Raw genomic sequence first — 18,563 nt, forward strand, 5'->3', positions numbered from 1 at the left:
CATAACTGGGCAGGGCAAAAGAAAAAAGAAGAAAAAAAAGACAAAGGAATCAGGATGGGCCTGCCCCTCTGGGAGGGAGCTGTGAAGGAGGAAAAGTTTCCACACACTAGGAAGCCCCCTCACTGGCAGGGATGGGGGGAGCTTCAGAGCCGTGGAGGAGAGTGCAGCAACAGGGGTGCAGAAGGCAGAGCGGAGAGATTTCCACATGGAGGACTGGTGCCAACCAGCACTCACCAGCCAGAAACGCTTGTCTCCTCACCTGCTGGCGGGGATGGGGGGTGGGGGTGAGGGCTGGGTGCTGAGGCTTGGGCTTCAGAGGTCAGACCACAGGGAGAGGACTGGGATTGGCTGCGTGAGGACAGCCTGGGGGTGCTAGTGTGCCAAAGCTAGATAGGAGGGAGTCCAGGAAAAAGCCTGGGCATCCCGGAGAGGCAGGAGACCTTTGTTCTGGGGTACTCAATAGATGGCCCACCATAGGAGCTTCCTTCCTGTGTGCTCACAGACTGCAGGGCAACACCTACGTGAGCGCAAGCCCTAGCCGCGGCTGTTATCTCGGACAACAGAGGCTGCCACCGTTGCCACCAAGCGTCCTGTGTGCAAAGCAGGTCACTGCCAACACCTTCCCAGCAGCCTGTGCAGCCCGCTAGTGCCGAGGATCCCGCCATCCAGGGCCAACTTCCCCGGGTGAACATACGGTGCGCCTCAGACTCTTGCAACTTCACGTCGGCCTCTGCTGCCGCAGGTACTCCCCGCACATCCTAACTGTGACTGCCATATCCCTTCCTCCCCCAAGCCTCAGTGAGCAAGTGAGCCCTAATCCACCACTGCTTTCGCCCCCTCTTGCCTGGGAGGGGAACAGACGCCTGAGGGAGGCCCACACGCAGAGGCGGGGTGAAAACCAAAGCTGAACCACAGAAGCTGTGCAACCAAAGAAGAGAAACGGAATACCACTGCATGACCAGTGGATTAAATCCCGGCAATCGGCTTTGTAAACCCTACATCTATGGAATATCTGAATATACAATGAGAGTTCCCAGAGTTGAGGCTGTGGACTTTGGGGGCAAGTACACACAGGTGTAAGGCCAGATCAGAGCGTGAGCTGACCCCACAGTGGCCACAGCAGGTCCATAGACCTACCTAGAAGCATTGGAGGACTTCCTGTGTAGGTAGGGATTGGCTGTGACTCACTGATGGTGCAAAGACACTGACAGCTAAGGTCACAGGAAAATATTACTACTTCTTTTTTGTTGTTGTTCTGTTCCTTTTTTATTTTTCTTTTAATTTTTATTTACTTGTTATTTTCTTTTCTTTTTTATGTTTTATTTTTAATTTTTTTTAAAAGTCTTTACTGGAGTATAATTGCTTTACAATGTTGTGTTAGTTTCTGTTGTATAACAAAGTGAATCAGCTATACGTATACATATATCCCCATATCCCCTCCCTCTTGCGTCTCCCTCCCATCTTCCCTATCCCACCCCTCTAGGTGGTCAAAAAGCACCAAGCTGGTCTCCATGTGCTATGCGGCTGCTTCCCACTAGCTATCTATTTTACATTTGGTAGTGTATACATGTCAATGCCACTCTCTCACTTTGTCCCAGATTACCCTTCCCCCCCACCATGTCCTCAAGTCCATTCTCTACTCTACGTCTTTATTCCTGTCCTGCCCATAGGTTCTTCAAGACTATTTTTTTAAAATTCCATACATATATGTTAGCATATAGTATTTGTTTTTCTCTTTCTGATTTATTTCACTCTGTATGACAGACTCTAGGTCCATCCACCTCACTACAAATAACACAATTCCATTTCTTTTTATGGCTGAGTAGTATTCCATTGTATATTTGTGCCACATCTTCTTTATCCATTCATATGTCAATGGACAGTTACGTTGCTTCCATGTCCTGGCCATTGTAAATAGTGCTGCAGTGAACATTGTGGTACAGGAGAATTCCAGATATCAGTAAAATTAAGGTAGTTGGTATGCATAGTTTTAATCTAAATGATGTGAGGTATAAATTCTGCATCTGGACAAAAATACATTACCTTCATAAACTAACTTACCAGTGGCATTATATGAAAAAAATGAATGTACTTATGTTGCTTAAACTTAATAATCCTGTTCTCATTTTTCTTTAGATGCTCAAGGTAATATCTGAGAAGCATGTACACAGATTACAAAACAACTTATTTCCTATTTTCCAAAAGTTAACAACCTAAATAAACAAAGAAATCACTCTTCAAGTCCTTTTAAATATTGTCAAACTAATTATTGAACATCTTTCTCTAAGATTGTATATAAATAATTGTATATATAATTTTCCAGATAAAATATGTAACATTTATGCACTCTTTTATGTTTCTTGTATTCTGTTCTACTTATCCCAGGTTGAGATATGGTGAACTTATTGCTTCCTTTAGGTATTTTCTAAATATTATTGATAAACTTGATCATTTAAGTGATGTTGGCTCTTCAATATGGGTGCAGATAGAGTGTGAACTATATACCTGAGAAAATGTCTTTTTCTCATATGTGGATTACGTTGCCTGCACATTCTAATCTATAAAAGATTGTTATATATAGTAAAAAAAAAAATGAAATTATAAAATGAATTACTAGAAAACTAAATGTTTAATTAGTTTCAAAACATGTCAGTAGCTTTATAACATCTGTCTCAAATGAACAAAATACAGAATAGAATTTAAAATATGAACAACACACACAAAAGCACAACTAAAGCTTATACTATGCCATCTATTTGAATTTCAGTTTGTCGGAGGGCAAAGAAGATTCTGATACATGCTTGAAAGAAGCACTTTCATTTGTGAAATATTGATTTACATAAAAGAGTCCACAGTGTATTTATTTACCTTGCAGCAGTTAACATAATTAGTACAGGAAAAGAAAAACTTAGCCTATGTCAAGTGAGAATATTATAACTATAACTGGTGGTCTGTAATTATTTTTAAGTGATATGAACCTTGAGGGGTTTGGTATTTGAATTTCACAGAGGGAAAGCATATTAATCAGTGCTATTTCAAATGTATACCTATTAAAAATGGATACATGAATTTGAAGTTAAACAAAATCAGAGTTAAGAAGGTAGAGTATACATATTCTGAGATATTAAAATTAAAACAAACCTTGAAATTCAGAAAATAGAACTCAGTCAAATCATACACAAGTAATATGGAAAAATTTCTAATTGAGCTTATTTAAAGCAAATCTCTCACCCATGTTAATTTCTATAAGTTTCTAGATCTTTTAACCGTTTATATTTCATATTCAATTGCATATCCTATCTGAATATTTATAATGTTTGGAGGGTCAATCACAGGTGACTGCACAATTATTCTTCTAATATCACTAGAACTCTAAAATTTCAACATCATTTATTATTAGAAAAATGCAAATCAAAACTACAATGAGGTATCACCTCATACCGGTCAGAATGGCCATCATCCAAAAATCTACAAACAGTAAACACTGGAGAGGGTGCAGAGAAAAGGGACCCCTCCTACACTGTTGGTGGGAATGTAAATTGGTACAGCCACTATGGAGAACAGTATGGAGGTTCTTTAAAAAACCAAAAATAGAACTACCTTAGCACCCAGCAATCCCACTCCTGGGCATATACCTGGAGAAAACCATAATTCAAAAAGATACATGCACTACAATGTTCATTGCAGCACTATTTACAATAGCCAGGATATGGAAGCAACCTAAATGTCCATCAACAGAGGAATGGATAAAGAAGATGTGGTACATATATACAATGGAATATTGCTCAGCCATAAAAAAGAACAAAATAATGTCATTTGTAGCAACATGGATGGACCTAGATATTGTCATACTGAATGAAGTAAGTCAGACAGAGAAAGACAAATATCATATGATAATGCCTATTTGTGGAATCTAAAAAAAAGGGATACAAATAAACTTATTTACAAAACAGAAGTATGGTCACGTATGTAGAAAACAAACTTATGGTTACCAGGGGTTAAGATGGGGAGGCAGATCAATTGGCAGATTGGGTTTGACATATACACACTACTATATATAAATAGATAACTAATAAGAACTTGCTGTATAGCACAAGGAACTCTACTCAATACTCTGTAACAGCCTATATGGGAAAAAAATCTAAAAAAAAAAGAATGGATATATGTATATGTATAACTGATTCACTTTGCTGTACACCTGAAACTAACACAACATTGTAAATCAACTCTACTCCAATAATTTTTTTTAAATAAAATAAAATTTCATATAAAAGTTTAAATACTGCAATCCATGGAGCTTCATATACACTTGATCTATTGGAAGATAGTACACACTTGACCTGAACCAGAAACACTTAAGCAATGATTTTATATATATATAAAATATATATATATATATATATATATATATATATATTCCAGAAAAGGAGAAAATGTTGCTATTAATGGTAACTTGGGAATTGGCAGAGAGATTTTAGTAATTTAAAATCAGTCTTTTAAAATATTGCTAATATATTCTAAAAGTAGCACAATTAAGTCAGATAGACTATGAAGTTATAAAGGGGGTTATATATAGATATGCTGTCTCTGTAAATAACATACATACACCCATACTTACTTGAGTGTCTCAATTTGTCTGCAAAATATGTCTACTCTTGCCCAAAACTCATCAAATAAAATGGTATAACAGTTGAAATAAAAGACATTTATGTATTTACCAAGTAGGTCCTTATCTTCAATAACTGCCATCTCAACATCTATTCTAGTAACTATTGTGTATGTGAAAGGAACTTGAAGAACACTAATCTCACCAAAAGACTCCTTCTCCTTAAGTTGACCCATATACACAAGTTTCGTATTTTTTTCTGTAAGAGATATAGTAACTGATGTTTAATGAAACCACTTTTATATAATGGATAAATAATTTTGGTATATGGTATTTAAAATAAATTAGCAGTTTCATGCAAATCAGAGAACATTTATTTATATATGTATTTAAATAATATTAGAAAAATAATAGATTGGTGAGAACTTCAGCATATCTAAGACAGTTGAAGACACTGTAGTTTAGTGATCTAGAAATTAAATGTGTTAATACACCAAGATGTTTATGAAATCTTGAACTCATTCCATTTTTTAAGGTCCTAGGATACTGTTTTGTAAGCATAATTTAGTATGCTTTGTGAACCATTTGCTACCTCAATTCCAGCTGCAAGGCACAGTTGTTGAACCAGCAGAGAATAATGAAAATAAGCAGAGAGTGCCAGGAATGGAACTGATGAGATGATTAACTGCAAAAGATGAGATTCTACCCTAACTTTTTCGTATAAATAAAAAAAAGAAAAATGGAAAGTGAGTTTGACTCAGGTAACTAGCAGTTTAAGTCCAAATAAGGAATTTTGTGGAAAAGATCTGACAGTAGTTTCAATATGCATAGTTCTGGAGAAAAAAATTGAAACTCCAAATTATCTTTTCAGGGAGAGCCCAACAGTATTAAAACAAGGATGAGCTGCTGAGCAGTAAGATAAAAAAAAAAAAATAGAATGTAGCCCTCAGGGTAGGACAGTGACAGAACTCAGAAGAGGTAAAAGCCTTTACTAAGTACCCTGGGGTCAAAAGCCAATAACTAACTAGTTGATATGCCACTTATATAAATGGAAAATCTTCACACTGCGTATGACTAGTACAGCAAAATTCAATGAAGTTTGCATATTAAATTGAATTACGTTGAAGACTGCCTAACCAGCCAAAATGGATTAGTTCTAACTTTTCTGTCACTATGTATTAGTGTTTTGCCTATTCTAGAACTTCATAAAACTGGAAAAATACAGAATGCACTGTTCTGAGTTTGACCTTTTTGCCCAACCTAATGCTTTGAGATTCATCCGTATTCTTGTATGTATCATAAATTCTTTTTATTGAGGCATGACATTCCAATGAATGAATATACCATAATTTTTCTATCCATTCAACTGTCAATGGATATTTGGATTACCTACAGTTTCTGACTTATGAAGATTCATGTAAGTCTTTTTGTAAGGATATATTTTATTTCTCTTGAGTAAATATCTAGAGTGCAATTTCAGGGTCATATATTAAGTGCATTTTAACCAATCTGATATGCTTATAGAAGTACTTTGTTGTAGTTTTAATTTGCATTTCTCTGATAAATAATGATGTCAAGCATCTTTTAATGTGCTTCTAGGTTGTTCCTAAGTCTTACAATTCAATATATATTACAACTTATTTTACATTCCTGCATCTTACAACTCAGTAAAAAGAAGAAAATAAATGCAACAAAAATTAGTCAAAAATTGAACAGCTACTTCACAAAAGAAGACAATTAATAAATGACCAAGAAACACAAGAAAACATGTTCAATATCTCCTATTCATTAAGATAGGCTAATTGATTAAAAAGAATACATAAGTTTAAAACTTACCACTTTTCTTGATTGTGGTTTTGAAAGTCCTACAATACTTCTGCAAATCTTACAATATCCAGAATTAATATAAGCCACAAAAGAGATTATATTTCCACTATCACTGAAAACAAAAGAGACAATTCATTATTTCACACATTTTTATAAGAAATTATTTTAGATATTTTGACAATAAAAGTTGACATTTAATTCAACAACTATTGAGTAAATTTCTTAATGAATGACAGTTTATAGGCAGTCCTCTGTATATGATAAAAATTTACATCTGAAAAAAAAATTTACATCTGATATTTATATCAGCAACTAATACAGAAGTAAATATTGACAAGAATTTGGCAGTAAACTGTATGGTGGAGGAGAGGAAGATGAGTGTGGGGCAAGCCCCAAGCCGTAACATTTGCTGATTTTCATGGTGTAGATATTTTTACCGTGGCTAGTTTGAAACTGCCAATGGTTTAACAACTGGCTCAAAAAAATCTCTGAATATTTAACATTTGGATCTTCAGAGCTCAAAGTGTATAATAAATAAATAAATAAAAGGTTATTTGTCACCAGTCATTTATTTTGCTTAAATAAAAATTTATGGTAACTCTTCTACTGTCTTATATTTTGTTTCTTACAGCCAAACAATTATATTATAAAGTTATCTTCAAATATCAAAGTATAATATAGCTGTAGAATTATGTGTAAATTGTATAGACATGGGAATTTTTTCATAGATCCTACTCTTAAAAGTAAAGAGTAGTGTTTTGCCAAGATGTTATCTGATTGTAGAGACTGTTTTACTTCTTTTAGTCAATCAGCAGGACATAAAGGAAGGTATAGAGTCTCCTGGCAATTGTTACAGGTAAGAGAAGCATGCACTTAGTACAGAAACCCATTATTTTTAACTGTTAGAGCTGCACTACTGTAAATCTTTTCTTGAAAGTCAAGCCTTCCATAGATCATAGAGAAGCATACATAATATCAAAGTAATAAAGATCATGGGAATTTGTATTAAAGGCGTGTTAACAATGGAAAAGCTGAATCACTGCAGCAAAATGTATGAGGCAGTCTCACTCCTTATAGGGGACATTTACTGCCTCAGTAATTGTCTATGGTCTCTGTACTAATCATAGAAAATGTTTATCTTAATGAAGACAACACAGCAAAACCATTTTCATCTAGGTAAGCAGGCTGAATTTAATGACATTAAAAAAATGTCTCATCACACTTAAGAAATTTTAAATATTACTTTTTGACTAGAAAAACAATCATACCAATGCCTGTAAAAACTTAACACCTTTCTCTTTTGTTTCTTAATTTTATTTATTTAACCTCTAAACCTGTTTCCCATTACAAAGAACTTATGCCAGTGATGTCAAGATAAATGTTGTCATCTCCATACCCTTTCCTCTTGGGTTACATAGAAAGCTACGAACAACATAGAAAGATCCAAAGGATTATAACACAATTTTAAATGAAAATATTTAGTCATGGACTATATAAATGACATTTTATTCATTATTATTTAAAGGTAATATTCAGGAAATAAAGTTGATTTATATTTAAAAACAGAGTTTCAGTTTAGGAAGGTTAAAAATTTGGGAGATGGATGATGGTGAGAGTTGCACAACAATGTGAATGTACTTAGTGTCACTGAACTGTACAATTAAATATGGTTAAAATGGTATGTTTTATATTATGTGACTTTTACCAAAATAAAAAAAAAATTAAATAAGGTCTTAAAGAGCCTCATCAAAACTCAAACTCATATTCTAAAACCTGAAAGCATTAGACCTTTATGAAAAGAAAAAACTTGACTTTATCTTAAAAGTAAATTAGAAAGAGAAGAAAACCAGAAGGATTCATAGAAAGTGAATACCATGTATTGTTCTTTTCCTTCCTGTTGTTTTTCATGTGCCAGGAAATAGTCACAAGTCTAATAAAACTATTTTATTCCAATTTTCAGATCAGTTAGAAGAAGTCATGATAAGAAGGATAATTCCCAACTGGCTATTAGCGTCAACACTGGGACAGTTAAGGTCTCAGTTTAAATGGAAACTAGTGATTAGAAAGATTGTTAAAGGACATCTTCTTAATTAACATAAACTCAAGTCCATTAGCCTAACAGACCAAAACACAGTTTTGGAGAAGTGTGTCTGAGTATCAGCAAGACTGATGCAGCTTCAAGCAGAACATGCATTAGCTTAATGGATACCATTTCTCCTTGTAAAACTAGAGTACTAGGAAAAGAACAATATAAAAAAAATAGTGCTAATGAATGCTACTTTTGAACTTTAATATCAATTTGGGGAAACATTTTTGAACATGTTTTCCTTATGAATACATTTTTTGCTTTCCTAAAGTGTTAAGAAAGATCTTGGTTAAAAAGGACCTTGCATTTACTGAGTATTTCTATAAGGGTCCATACTAATGAAACTTTAACCAATATTAAACACTACTTATTTTAAAATGTATATTTATATGAAGATAAATAGTATTTATGGATAAATGGAAGCAAATCCTGATTAGAAATGCATATCAGAAAAATTGAACACTGATTAATTATATAATTTCCATTTATACTACACCTTCTGAATTCATGGCACATTAAGATAGGTCATTCTTCTAAAGTATGAGTACTATATGTAAAATACTGTCATGCATATTAAATACCTGTCACTTTGCATAAGAAATTAAAAATAAGTGAGCATTTCTCTAATCACACAAACATGAGATTTGGAAAAAAGTTGTACTAATTATTGATAGAGGAAATCCAGAGAAATATGGGTGAAAGAAATTTAAATTTTGAACACACCTCAGAAACTATTCCAAGAAAAGAATTTACTAATATAATACATTTATAGAATTTCACAGAAAATAACAGAGTATGACTTGTTACTTATTGAAAATTAGGGCAGATGAAGAAGGTCCAGACTTGGTGTTAAATTCCCTCCACCCCTCTCTCCTTCCCCTTCTTCCCCCATTATCCCCTTTCCTCCATCCCACACTCCAAGATAGGACAAATACTGGGGCTTAGAGCCTTTTACAAGTCAGGGCAGAAGGGATTATGGAGATTTGATGCCCAGCCTGATAGCCAAGAAAGCCATACCCTCAACTCTTTCACTAGATTCAAATTTTCATTCAAATCTCACCCTCTCATGACTCTGCTAGTTTATCCTACAGTTTAACCTGCTATTACCAGCTCCCTTACCCGACTCTGCTTTTTTTCTCATGGTTTTATCTTCTAACATACTATCAAATTTACTGATTTATTTCTTGTGCTTACTGTATATTACATCCTCTAGCCACTAAGATGCAAGCTCCATCAAGACAAGGATTTTTATTTTTATCTTTCTTTCACTCATGTATTTGCAAAGTAGCCATTCAATAAATATTTGATGAACAAATGCAAGGTCTCAATATTAAATTGCAACTTCCTCAAAAGGTTAACTGAGCATGAGAGGAAGCTCAGAATATGGTAGTTTATGTTTTTATGGAACCAAGTTGCACAATTAAAAATTATGGATGAAATAGTTTTAAATATATGAGGTGGTAAAAGGAAAAATAAAAAAAAAAAAAACCTCAAAAGCCAGAAATAAAAAGAAAGTGCAGTCACAGAGGTAAGAAAGCCCTAGAGACAGTGGCAAAGTCTGTCTGAGAGATCAGATGTGAACATCCTCCTTCATAAATCCTTCAAGAACAATATTCTTGGGGGGTGAACTTGAAAAAGCCCACCTTACAAAGAGAGTTCCTGAAGATATTTTCCTCTCTTACTTGTGGTGCTAAAAGGAATGGAAAAAGAGAAGAGAAAGTGTCTCTGAAAATTCCTAACCATAGCTCATGATATTGGGGCTGGAATCTACATCACGTGTGAGGCATCAAAGATTTATTTTGTTGATTTGCAACTCTAAATGCCTGGAAAAAAATTCTTTCTGGATATATTAATGTTTATCCATGCTTCAAAGAAGTCTAACAGATATGAAGATACTATTTTAGGGAAAATGAGCCCTTAATAAAATATGCATTATCAAATATATTAGCAAACCAGCACCATTAATTATAGTCACCATACTGTTATAAACATAACTATACATATACTCACATTGCTATAGTTTTGCTTTTTTTTGGCGGTATGCGGGCCTCTCACTGTTGTGGCCTCTCACATTGCGGAGCACAGGCTCCGGACGCGCAGGCTCAGCGGCCATTGCTCACGGGCCCAGCCGCTCCGCGGCATGTGGGATCTTCCTGGACCGGGGCACGAATCCGTGTCCCCTGCATCAGCAGGTGGACTCTCAACCACTGCGCCACCAGGGAAGCCCAACTATAGATATTTTTATGTATTTATGTACACATGATATATACACATTTATAGCAACATCAGAATTAGGAAATATAAAATAAAATTATATTTATAGAAAAGCAAGAGACAGAATTATTCAATTTGATTACCAAAATTAACCAGTGCTTACAGAAAAAACTGTAATCAATCCAAACAAAAATATTAAATTAATTAAATATTAAACTAAAAAACTAATGCTATATCCTAAAATTTTATTATTAAAATTTAGCATTACATCGTTTTTCTTTTTGGCATTATAATTAAGGTCACATTTCAAACGGCCATGAATTTAAATATTAGTTTATTTGAATCAAAATTTAAAAATTAAAACAGTCACCTCTTCAGGCAATGTACCAATAGTCCTTAACTACTCTTTATCTTCAGTAGTCAACAGATTTAATTAATCTCTCCTGTTCTTGACACACTTTTCTGCTCTTCTCATAAGAACTTCCTTTTCTTAGTGCTGAGGATACCCTCAGACTATCCTCTATGTACTGTACAGAAAGAGTCAGTTTTTTTCCTCCCTAAAAAATGTCTCTTCCATTTTCCCAAAAAATGGACAAACTGGTATTTTTCTGGTATTAAACATCAATTCCCCTCCGTTAAAAAATTGGATTAAATCTTAGACTTATTTAATTAAACTGGTGTTAGTGTTCAACTTTGAATTCTCTTTACTTTTCCATTCTCTCTCAGTAGATGATACCGATAGATAGATGGATAGATAGATAGGTAGGTAGATAAATGATAGATAGATTTTCTATAGACATATTTATGAACACAGATATTCAAAACTAAAGGTATGAATATATGGATATGGGTATATAGGTGTAGGGGTTGTGTATATACAATATTTCATAGAATTCCATATTTCTCTATTTCTTCTTTACATATACTCTGTCTTTTCATGGTATTTTGCACGATATTCAAAGATCTGCTATACAGATTAAGGTTAATATTACTACTCTTGTTACATAGGCTTTAGTGAGCCTGCTGTTTTCAGAATCACACATTCAGTTTTCTCTTTTTATTTGAATTTGGAGCACTAAGTTGTAATACTGAATTTAATTTCCATCATGCTTGATGATTACTTTAGTAAATATAAGAAATGTATTTAACTGTGTCTACCATAAAGTAAATTCTGTATACAAGTTTGCTGCTTTCATACTAAATTTTGACCCTCAGGCTTTCCAGATATTCCAACCATATCTGGGCTTATAATAAAAAATCACTAAAGGAATGAAAGAACCATGAGCAAGAGTCAGCATAAACTCAAAACTATAAATACAGACCTCCAAATACCTCAAACACTAGAATTACCAGAATGTAAAATGCTTATATATGAAATGCTAAATAATACAAAGGTAATTTCTGGAAGGACTTGTGTAAAATAGAAATTTTTCTTATAAGTTTGGGAAAATTCATTAGATCAACTGACGGAGTGTGTTTTTGGTTTTTTTTTTTTAATAATTATTACAACAATTCCTTTTGGTACTTTCTAGTTTTCTAATTCATACTTCTCTTTCATTTGACATTTTATATTTTCTAGAAATGTATTCTTTCCATCTAGTTTTTCAATACGTTAGAATAGACTTGTTTACAACACATACTTCTGAAATCTTTATTGTGTCTTTATTATATTTCATGTGCTTATAAGGCTTTTTCCAAAATGATTTTTTCTAAACAGCATTTTATTTCACAAATAGCTTGTTTCTGTGTAAATATTGCTTCTTAGTTCCTGATCTCTGTCTTTATTTCATTATTTTTTTTAAAATACTTTTTTCTTGTTTTCTAATAAATGTATTTAACACTACACATTTCTTCTCTCTACTGGCCTAACTATACCTCATATGTTCTGAAATATAGTGATTTTACTATGATTTGGTTGAGAGTTATTTCTTAATTTCCTTTTGTAATCAGTGGGGTACAGCAACATGTATTTATTTCATTTCCAACATTTGGGACTGTACTTTTTCTATTCTTTTAAATCAATTTTAAGTTTTCTTTTTTTTTTTTTAACATCTTTATTGGGGTATAATTACTTTACAATGGTGTGTTAGTTTCTGCTTTATAACACAGTGAATCAGTTATACATATACATATGTTCCCATATCTCTTCCCTCTTGCGTCTCCCTCCCTCTCACCCTCCCTATCCCACCCCTCCAGGCTGTCACAAAGCACCGAGCCAATATCCCTGTGCCATGCGGCTGCTTCCCACTAGCTATCTACCTTACTACGTTTGTTAGTGTGTATATGTCCATGACTCTCTCTCGCTCCGTCACAGCTCACCCTTCCCCCTCCCCATAACCTCAAGTCCGTTCTCTAGGAGGTCTGCGTCTTTATTCCTGCCTTACCCCTAGGTTCTTCATGACATTTTTTTTCTTAAATTCCATATATATGTGTTAGCATACTGTATTTGTCTTTTTCTTTCTGACTTACTTCACTGTGTATGACAGACACTAGGTCTATCCACCTCATTACAAATAGCTCAATTTCGTTTCTTTTTATGGCTGAGTAATATTCCATTGTATATATGTGCCACATCTTCTTTATCCATTCATCCGATGATGGGCACTTAGGTTGTTTCCATCTCCAGGCTATTGTAAATAGAGCTGCGATGAACATTTTGGTACATGACTCTTTTTGAATTATGGTTTTCTCAGGGTATATGCCCAGTAGTGGGATTGCTGGGTCATATGGTAGTTCTATTTGTAGTTTTTTAAGGAACCTCCATACTGTTCTCCATAGTGGCTGAACCAATTCACATTCCCACCAGCAGTGCAAGAGGGTTCCCTTTTCTCCACACCCTCTCCAGCATTTATTGTTTCTAGATTTTTTGATGATGGCCATTCTGACTGGTGTGAGATGATATCTCATTGTAGTTTTGATTTGCATTTCTCTAATGATTAATGATGTTGAGCATTCTTTCATGTGTTTGTTGGCACTCTGTATATCTTCTTTGGAGAAATGTCTATTTAGGTCTTCTGCCCATTTTTGGATTGGGTCGTTTGTTTTTTTGTTGTTGAGCTGCATGAGCTGCTTGTAAATTTTGGAGATTAATCCTTTGTTGGTTGCTTCATTTGCAAATATTTTCTCCCATTCTGAGGGTTGTCTTTTGGTCTTGTTTATGGTTTCCTTTGCTGTGCAAAAGCTTTGAAGTTTCATTAGGTCCCATTTGTTTATTTTTGTTTTTATTTCCATTACTCTAGGGGGTGGGTCAGAAAGAATATTGTTGTGATTTATGTCATAGAGTGTTCTGCCTATGTTTTCCTCTAATAGTTTGATAGTTTCCGGCCTTATATTTAGGTCTTTAATCCATTTTGAGCTTATTTTTGTGTATTGTGTTAGGGAGTGTTCTAATTTCATTCTTTTACATGTACCTGTCCAGTTTTCCCAGCACCACTTATTGAAGATGCTGTCCTTTTTCCACTGTACATTCCTGCCAACTTTATCAAAGATAAGGTGTCCATATGTGCATGGGTTTATCTCTGGGCTTTCTATCCTGTTCCATTGATCTATCTTTCTGTTTTTGTGCCAGTACCATACCGTCTTGATAACTGTAGCTTTGTAGTATAGTCTGAAGTCAGGGAGCCTGATTCCTCCAGTTCCTTTTTTTGTTCTCAAGATTGCTTTGGCTATTCGGGGTCTTTTGTGTTTCCATACAAATTGTGAAATTTTTTGTTCTAGTTCTGTGAAAAATGCCAGTGGTAGTTTGATAGGGATTGCATTGAATCTATAGATTGCTTTGGGTAGTAGAGTCATTTTCACAATGTTGATTCTTCCAATCCAAGAACATGGTATATCTCTCCATCTATTTGTATCATCTTTAATTTCTTTCATCAGTGTCTTATAGTTTTCTGCATACAGGTCTTTTGTCTCCTTAGGTAGGTTTATTCCTAGATATTTTATTCTTTTTGTTGCAATGGTAAATGGGAGTGTTTTCTTGATTTCACTTTCAGATTTTTCATCATTAGTATATAGGAATGCCAGAGATTTCTGTGCATTGATTTTGTATCCTGCTACTTTACCAAATTCATTGATTAGCTCTAGTAGTTTTCTGGTAGCATCTTTAGGATTCTCTATGTATAGGATCATATCATCTGCAAACAGTGACAGCTTTACTTCTTCTTTTCCGATTTGGATTCCTTTTATTTCCTTCTCTTCTCTGATTGCTGTGGCTAAAACTTCCAAAACTATGTTGAATAAGAGTGGTGAGAGTGGGCAACCTTGTCTTGTTCCTGATCTTAGTGGAAATGCTTTCAGTTTTTCACCATTGAGGATGATGTTTGCTGTGGGCTTGTCGTATATGGCCTTTATTATGTTGAGGAAAGTTCCCTGTATGCCTACTTCTGCAGGGTTTTTATCATAAATGGGTGTTGAATTTTGTCAAAAGCTTTCTCTGCATCTATTGAGATGATCATATGGTTTTTCTCCTTCAATTTGTTAATATGGTTTATCACATTGATAGATTTGCGTATATTGAAGAATCCTTGCATTCCTGGAATAAACCCCACTTGATCATGGTGTATGATCCTTTTAATGTGCTGTTGGATTCTGTTTGCTAGTATTTTGTTGAGGATTTTTGCATCTATGTTCATCAGTGATATTGGTCTGTAGTTTTCTTTCTTTGTGACATCCTTGCCTGGTTTTGGTATCAAGGTGATGGTGGCCTCGTAGAAGGAGTTTGGGACTGTTCCTCCCTCTGCTATATTTTGGAAGAGTTTGAGAAGGATAGGTGTTAGCTCTTCTCTAAATGTTTGATAGAATTCGCCTGTGAAGCCATCTGGTCCTGGGCTTTTCTTTGTTGGAAGATTTTTAATCACAGTTTCAATTTCAGTGCTTGTGATTGGTCTCTTCATATTTTCTATTTCTTCCTGATTCAGTCTTGGCAGGTTGTGCATTTCTAAGAATTTGTCCATTTCTTCCAGATTGTCCATTTTATTGGCATAGAGTTGCTTGTAGTAATCTCTCATGATCTCTTTTATTTCTGCAGGGTCAGTTGTTACCTCTCCTTTTTCATTTCTAATTCTATTGATTTGAGTCTTCTCCCTTTTTTTCTTGATGAGTCTGGCTAGTGGTTTATCTATTTTGTTTATCTTCTCAAAGAACCAGCTTTTAGTTTTATTGATCTTTGCTATTGTTTCCTTCATTTCTTTTTCATTTATTTCTGATCTGATTTTTATGATTTCTTTCCTTCTGCTAGCTTTGGGGTTTTTTTGTTCTTCTTTCTCTAATTGCTTGAGGTGCAAGGTTAGGTTGTTTATTCTAGATGTTTCCTGCTTCTTAAGGTGGGCTTGTATTGCTATAAACTTCCCCCTTAGAACTGCTTTTGCTGCATCCCACAAGTTTGGGTCGTTGTGTCTCCATTGTCATTTGTTTCTAGGTATTTTTTGATTTCCTCTTTGATTTCTTCAGTGATCACTTCATTATTAAGTAGTGTATTGTTTAGCCTCCATGTGTTTGTATTTTTTACAGATCTTTTCCTGTAATTGATATCTAGTCTCATGGCGTTGTGGTCAGAAAAGATACTTGATACAATTTCAATTTTCTTAAATTTGCCAAGGCTTGATTTGTGACCCAAGATATGATCTATCCTGGAGAATGTTCCATGAGCACTTGAGAAAAATGTGTATTCTGTTGTTTTTGGATGGAGTGTCCTATAAATATCAATTAAGTCCATCTTGTTTAATGTATCATTTAAAGCTTGTGTTTCCTTATTTATTTTCATTTTGGATGATCTGTCCTTCGGTGAAAGTGGGGTGTTTAAGTCCCCTACTATGAATGTGTTACTGTCGATTTCCCCTTTTATGGCTGTTAGTATTTGCCTTATGTATTGAGGTGCTCCTATGTTGGGTGCATAAATATTTACAATTGTTATATCTTCTTCTTGGATCGATTCCTTGATCATTATGTAGTGTCCTTCTTTGTCTCTTTTAATAGTCCTTATTTTAAAGTCTATTTTGTCTGATATGAGAATTGCTACTGCAGCTTTCTTTTGGTTTCCATTTGCATGGAATATCTTTTTCCATCCCCTTACTTTTAGTCTGTATGTGTCTCTAGGTCTGAAGTGGGTCTCTTGTAGACAGCATATGTAAGGGTCTTGTTTTTGTATCCATTCAGCTAATCTGTGTCTTTTGGTGGGAGCATTTAGTCCATTTACATTTAAGGTAATTATCGATATGTATGTTCCTATTCCCATTTTCTAAATTGTTTTGGGTTCGTTATTATAGGTCTTTTCCTTCTCTTGTGTTTCTTGCCTAGAGAAGATCCTTTAGCATTTGTTGTAAAGCTGGTTCTGGTGGTGCTGAACTCTCTCAGCTTTTGCTTGTCTGTATAGGTTTTAATTTCTCCATCAAATCTGAATGAGATCCTTGCTGGGTAGAGTAGTCTTGGCTGCAGGTTTTTCTCCTTCATCACTTTCAGTATGTCCTGCCACTCCCTTCTGGCTTGTAGGGTTTCTGCTGAGAGATCAGCTGTTAACCTTATGGGGATTCCCTTATGTGTTATTTGTTGTTTTTCCCTTGCTGCTTTTAATATGCTTTCTTTGTATTTAATTTTTGACAGCTTGATTAATATGTGTCTTGGCGTATTTCTCCTTGTATTTATCCTGTATGGGACTCTCTGTGCTTCCTGGACTTGATTAACTATTTCCTTTCCCATATTAAGGAAGTTTTCAACTATAATCTCTTCAAATATTTTCTCAGTCCCTTTCTTTTTCTCCTCTTCTTCTGGAACTCCTATAATTCGAATGTTGGTGCGTTTAATGTTGTCCCAGAGGTCTCTCAGACTGTCCTCAGTTCTTTTCATTCTTTTTTCTTTATTCTGCTCTGCAGTAGTTATTTCCACTATTTTATCTTCCAGGTCACTTATCCGTTCTTCTGCCTCAGTTATTCTGCTATTGATCCCATCTAGAGTACTTTTAATTTCATTTATTGTGTTGTTCATCGTTGCTTGTTTCATCTTTAGTTCTTCTAGGTCCTTGTTAACTGATTCTTGCATTTTGTCCATTCTATTGTCCATTCTATCTCCAAGATTTCGGATCAACCTTACTATCATTATTCTGAATTCTTTTTCAGGTAGACTGCCTATTTCCTCTTCATTTGTTAGGTCTGGTGCATTTTTATCTTGCTCCTTTATCTGCTGTGTGTTTTTCTGTCTTCTCATTTTGCTTATCTTACTGTGTTTGGGGTCTCCTTTTTGCAGGCTGCAGGTTCGTAGTTCCTCCTGTTTTTGATGTCTGTCTCCAGTGGCTAAGGTTGGTTCAGTGGGTTGTGTAGGCTTCCTGGTGGAGGGGACTAGTGCCTGTGTTGTGGTGGATGAGGCTGGACCTTGTCTCTCTAGTAGGCAGGTTCACGTCTGGTGGTGTGTTTTGGGGTGTCTGTGGCCTCATTATGATTTTAGGCAGCCTCTCTGCTAATGGGTGGGGTTGTGTTCCTGTTTTGCTAGTTGTTTGGCATAGGTTGTCCAGCACTGTGGCTTGCTGGTCGTTGAGTGAAGCTGGGTGCTGGTGTTAAGATGGAGGTCTCTGGGAGATTTTCGCCGTTTGATATTATGTGGAGCTGGGAGGTCTCTTGTGGACCAGTGTCCTGAAGTTGGCTCTCCTACCTCAGAGGCAGAGCCCTGACTCCTGGCTGGAGCACCAAGAGCCTTTCATCCACACGGCTCAGAATAAAAGGGAGAAAAAGTAGAGGGAATTAGTAGAAGTATGAGGAAAGAAAGAAGGAAAGGAGGGAAGGAAGGAGGGAAGGAAGGAAGGAAGGAAGGAAGAAAGAAAGAAAGAAGCAAAGAAGGAAAGAAGGC

General features: G+C 35.2%; 1 protein-coding gene across 1 annotated transcript in view; it reads right to left on the minus strand.

Moving 5' to 3' along the window:
- Nucleotides 1-718: 718 nt before the first annotated feature.
- CNBD1 (cyclic nucleotide binding domain containing 1) overlaps nucleotides 719-18,563 on the minus strand; it is a 397,351-nt gene continuing 379,506 nt past the window's right edge. The window contains 3 exon segments of the mRNA XM_067711697.1: nucleotides 719-918; nucleotides 4,719-4,865; nucleotides 6,439-6,545. Coding sequence (XP_067567798.1) covers nucleotides 719-918; nucleotides 4,719-4,865; nucleotides 6,439-6,545 — 454 coding nt within the window.

Source organism: Pseudorca crassidens, chromosome 17, assembly GCF_039906515.1.
Source record: "Pseudorca crassidens isolate mPseCra1 chromosome 17, mPseCra1.hap1, whole genome shotgun sequence".
Lineage (NCBI taxonomy): Eukaryota > Metazoa > Chordata > Mammalia > Artiodactyla > Delphinidae > Pseudorca > Pseudorca crassidens.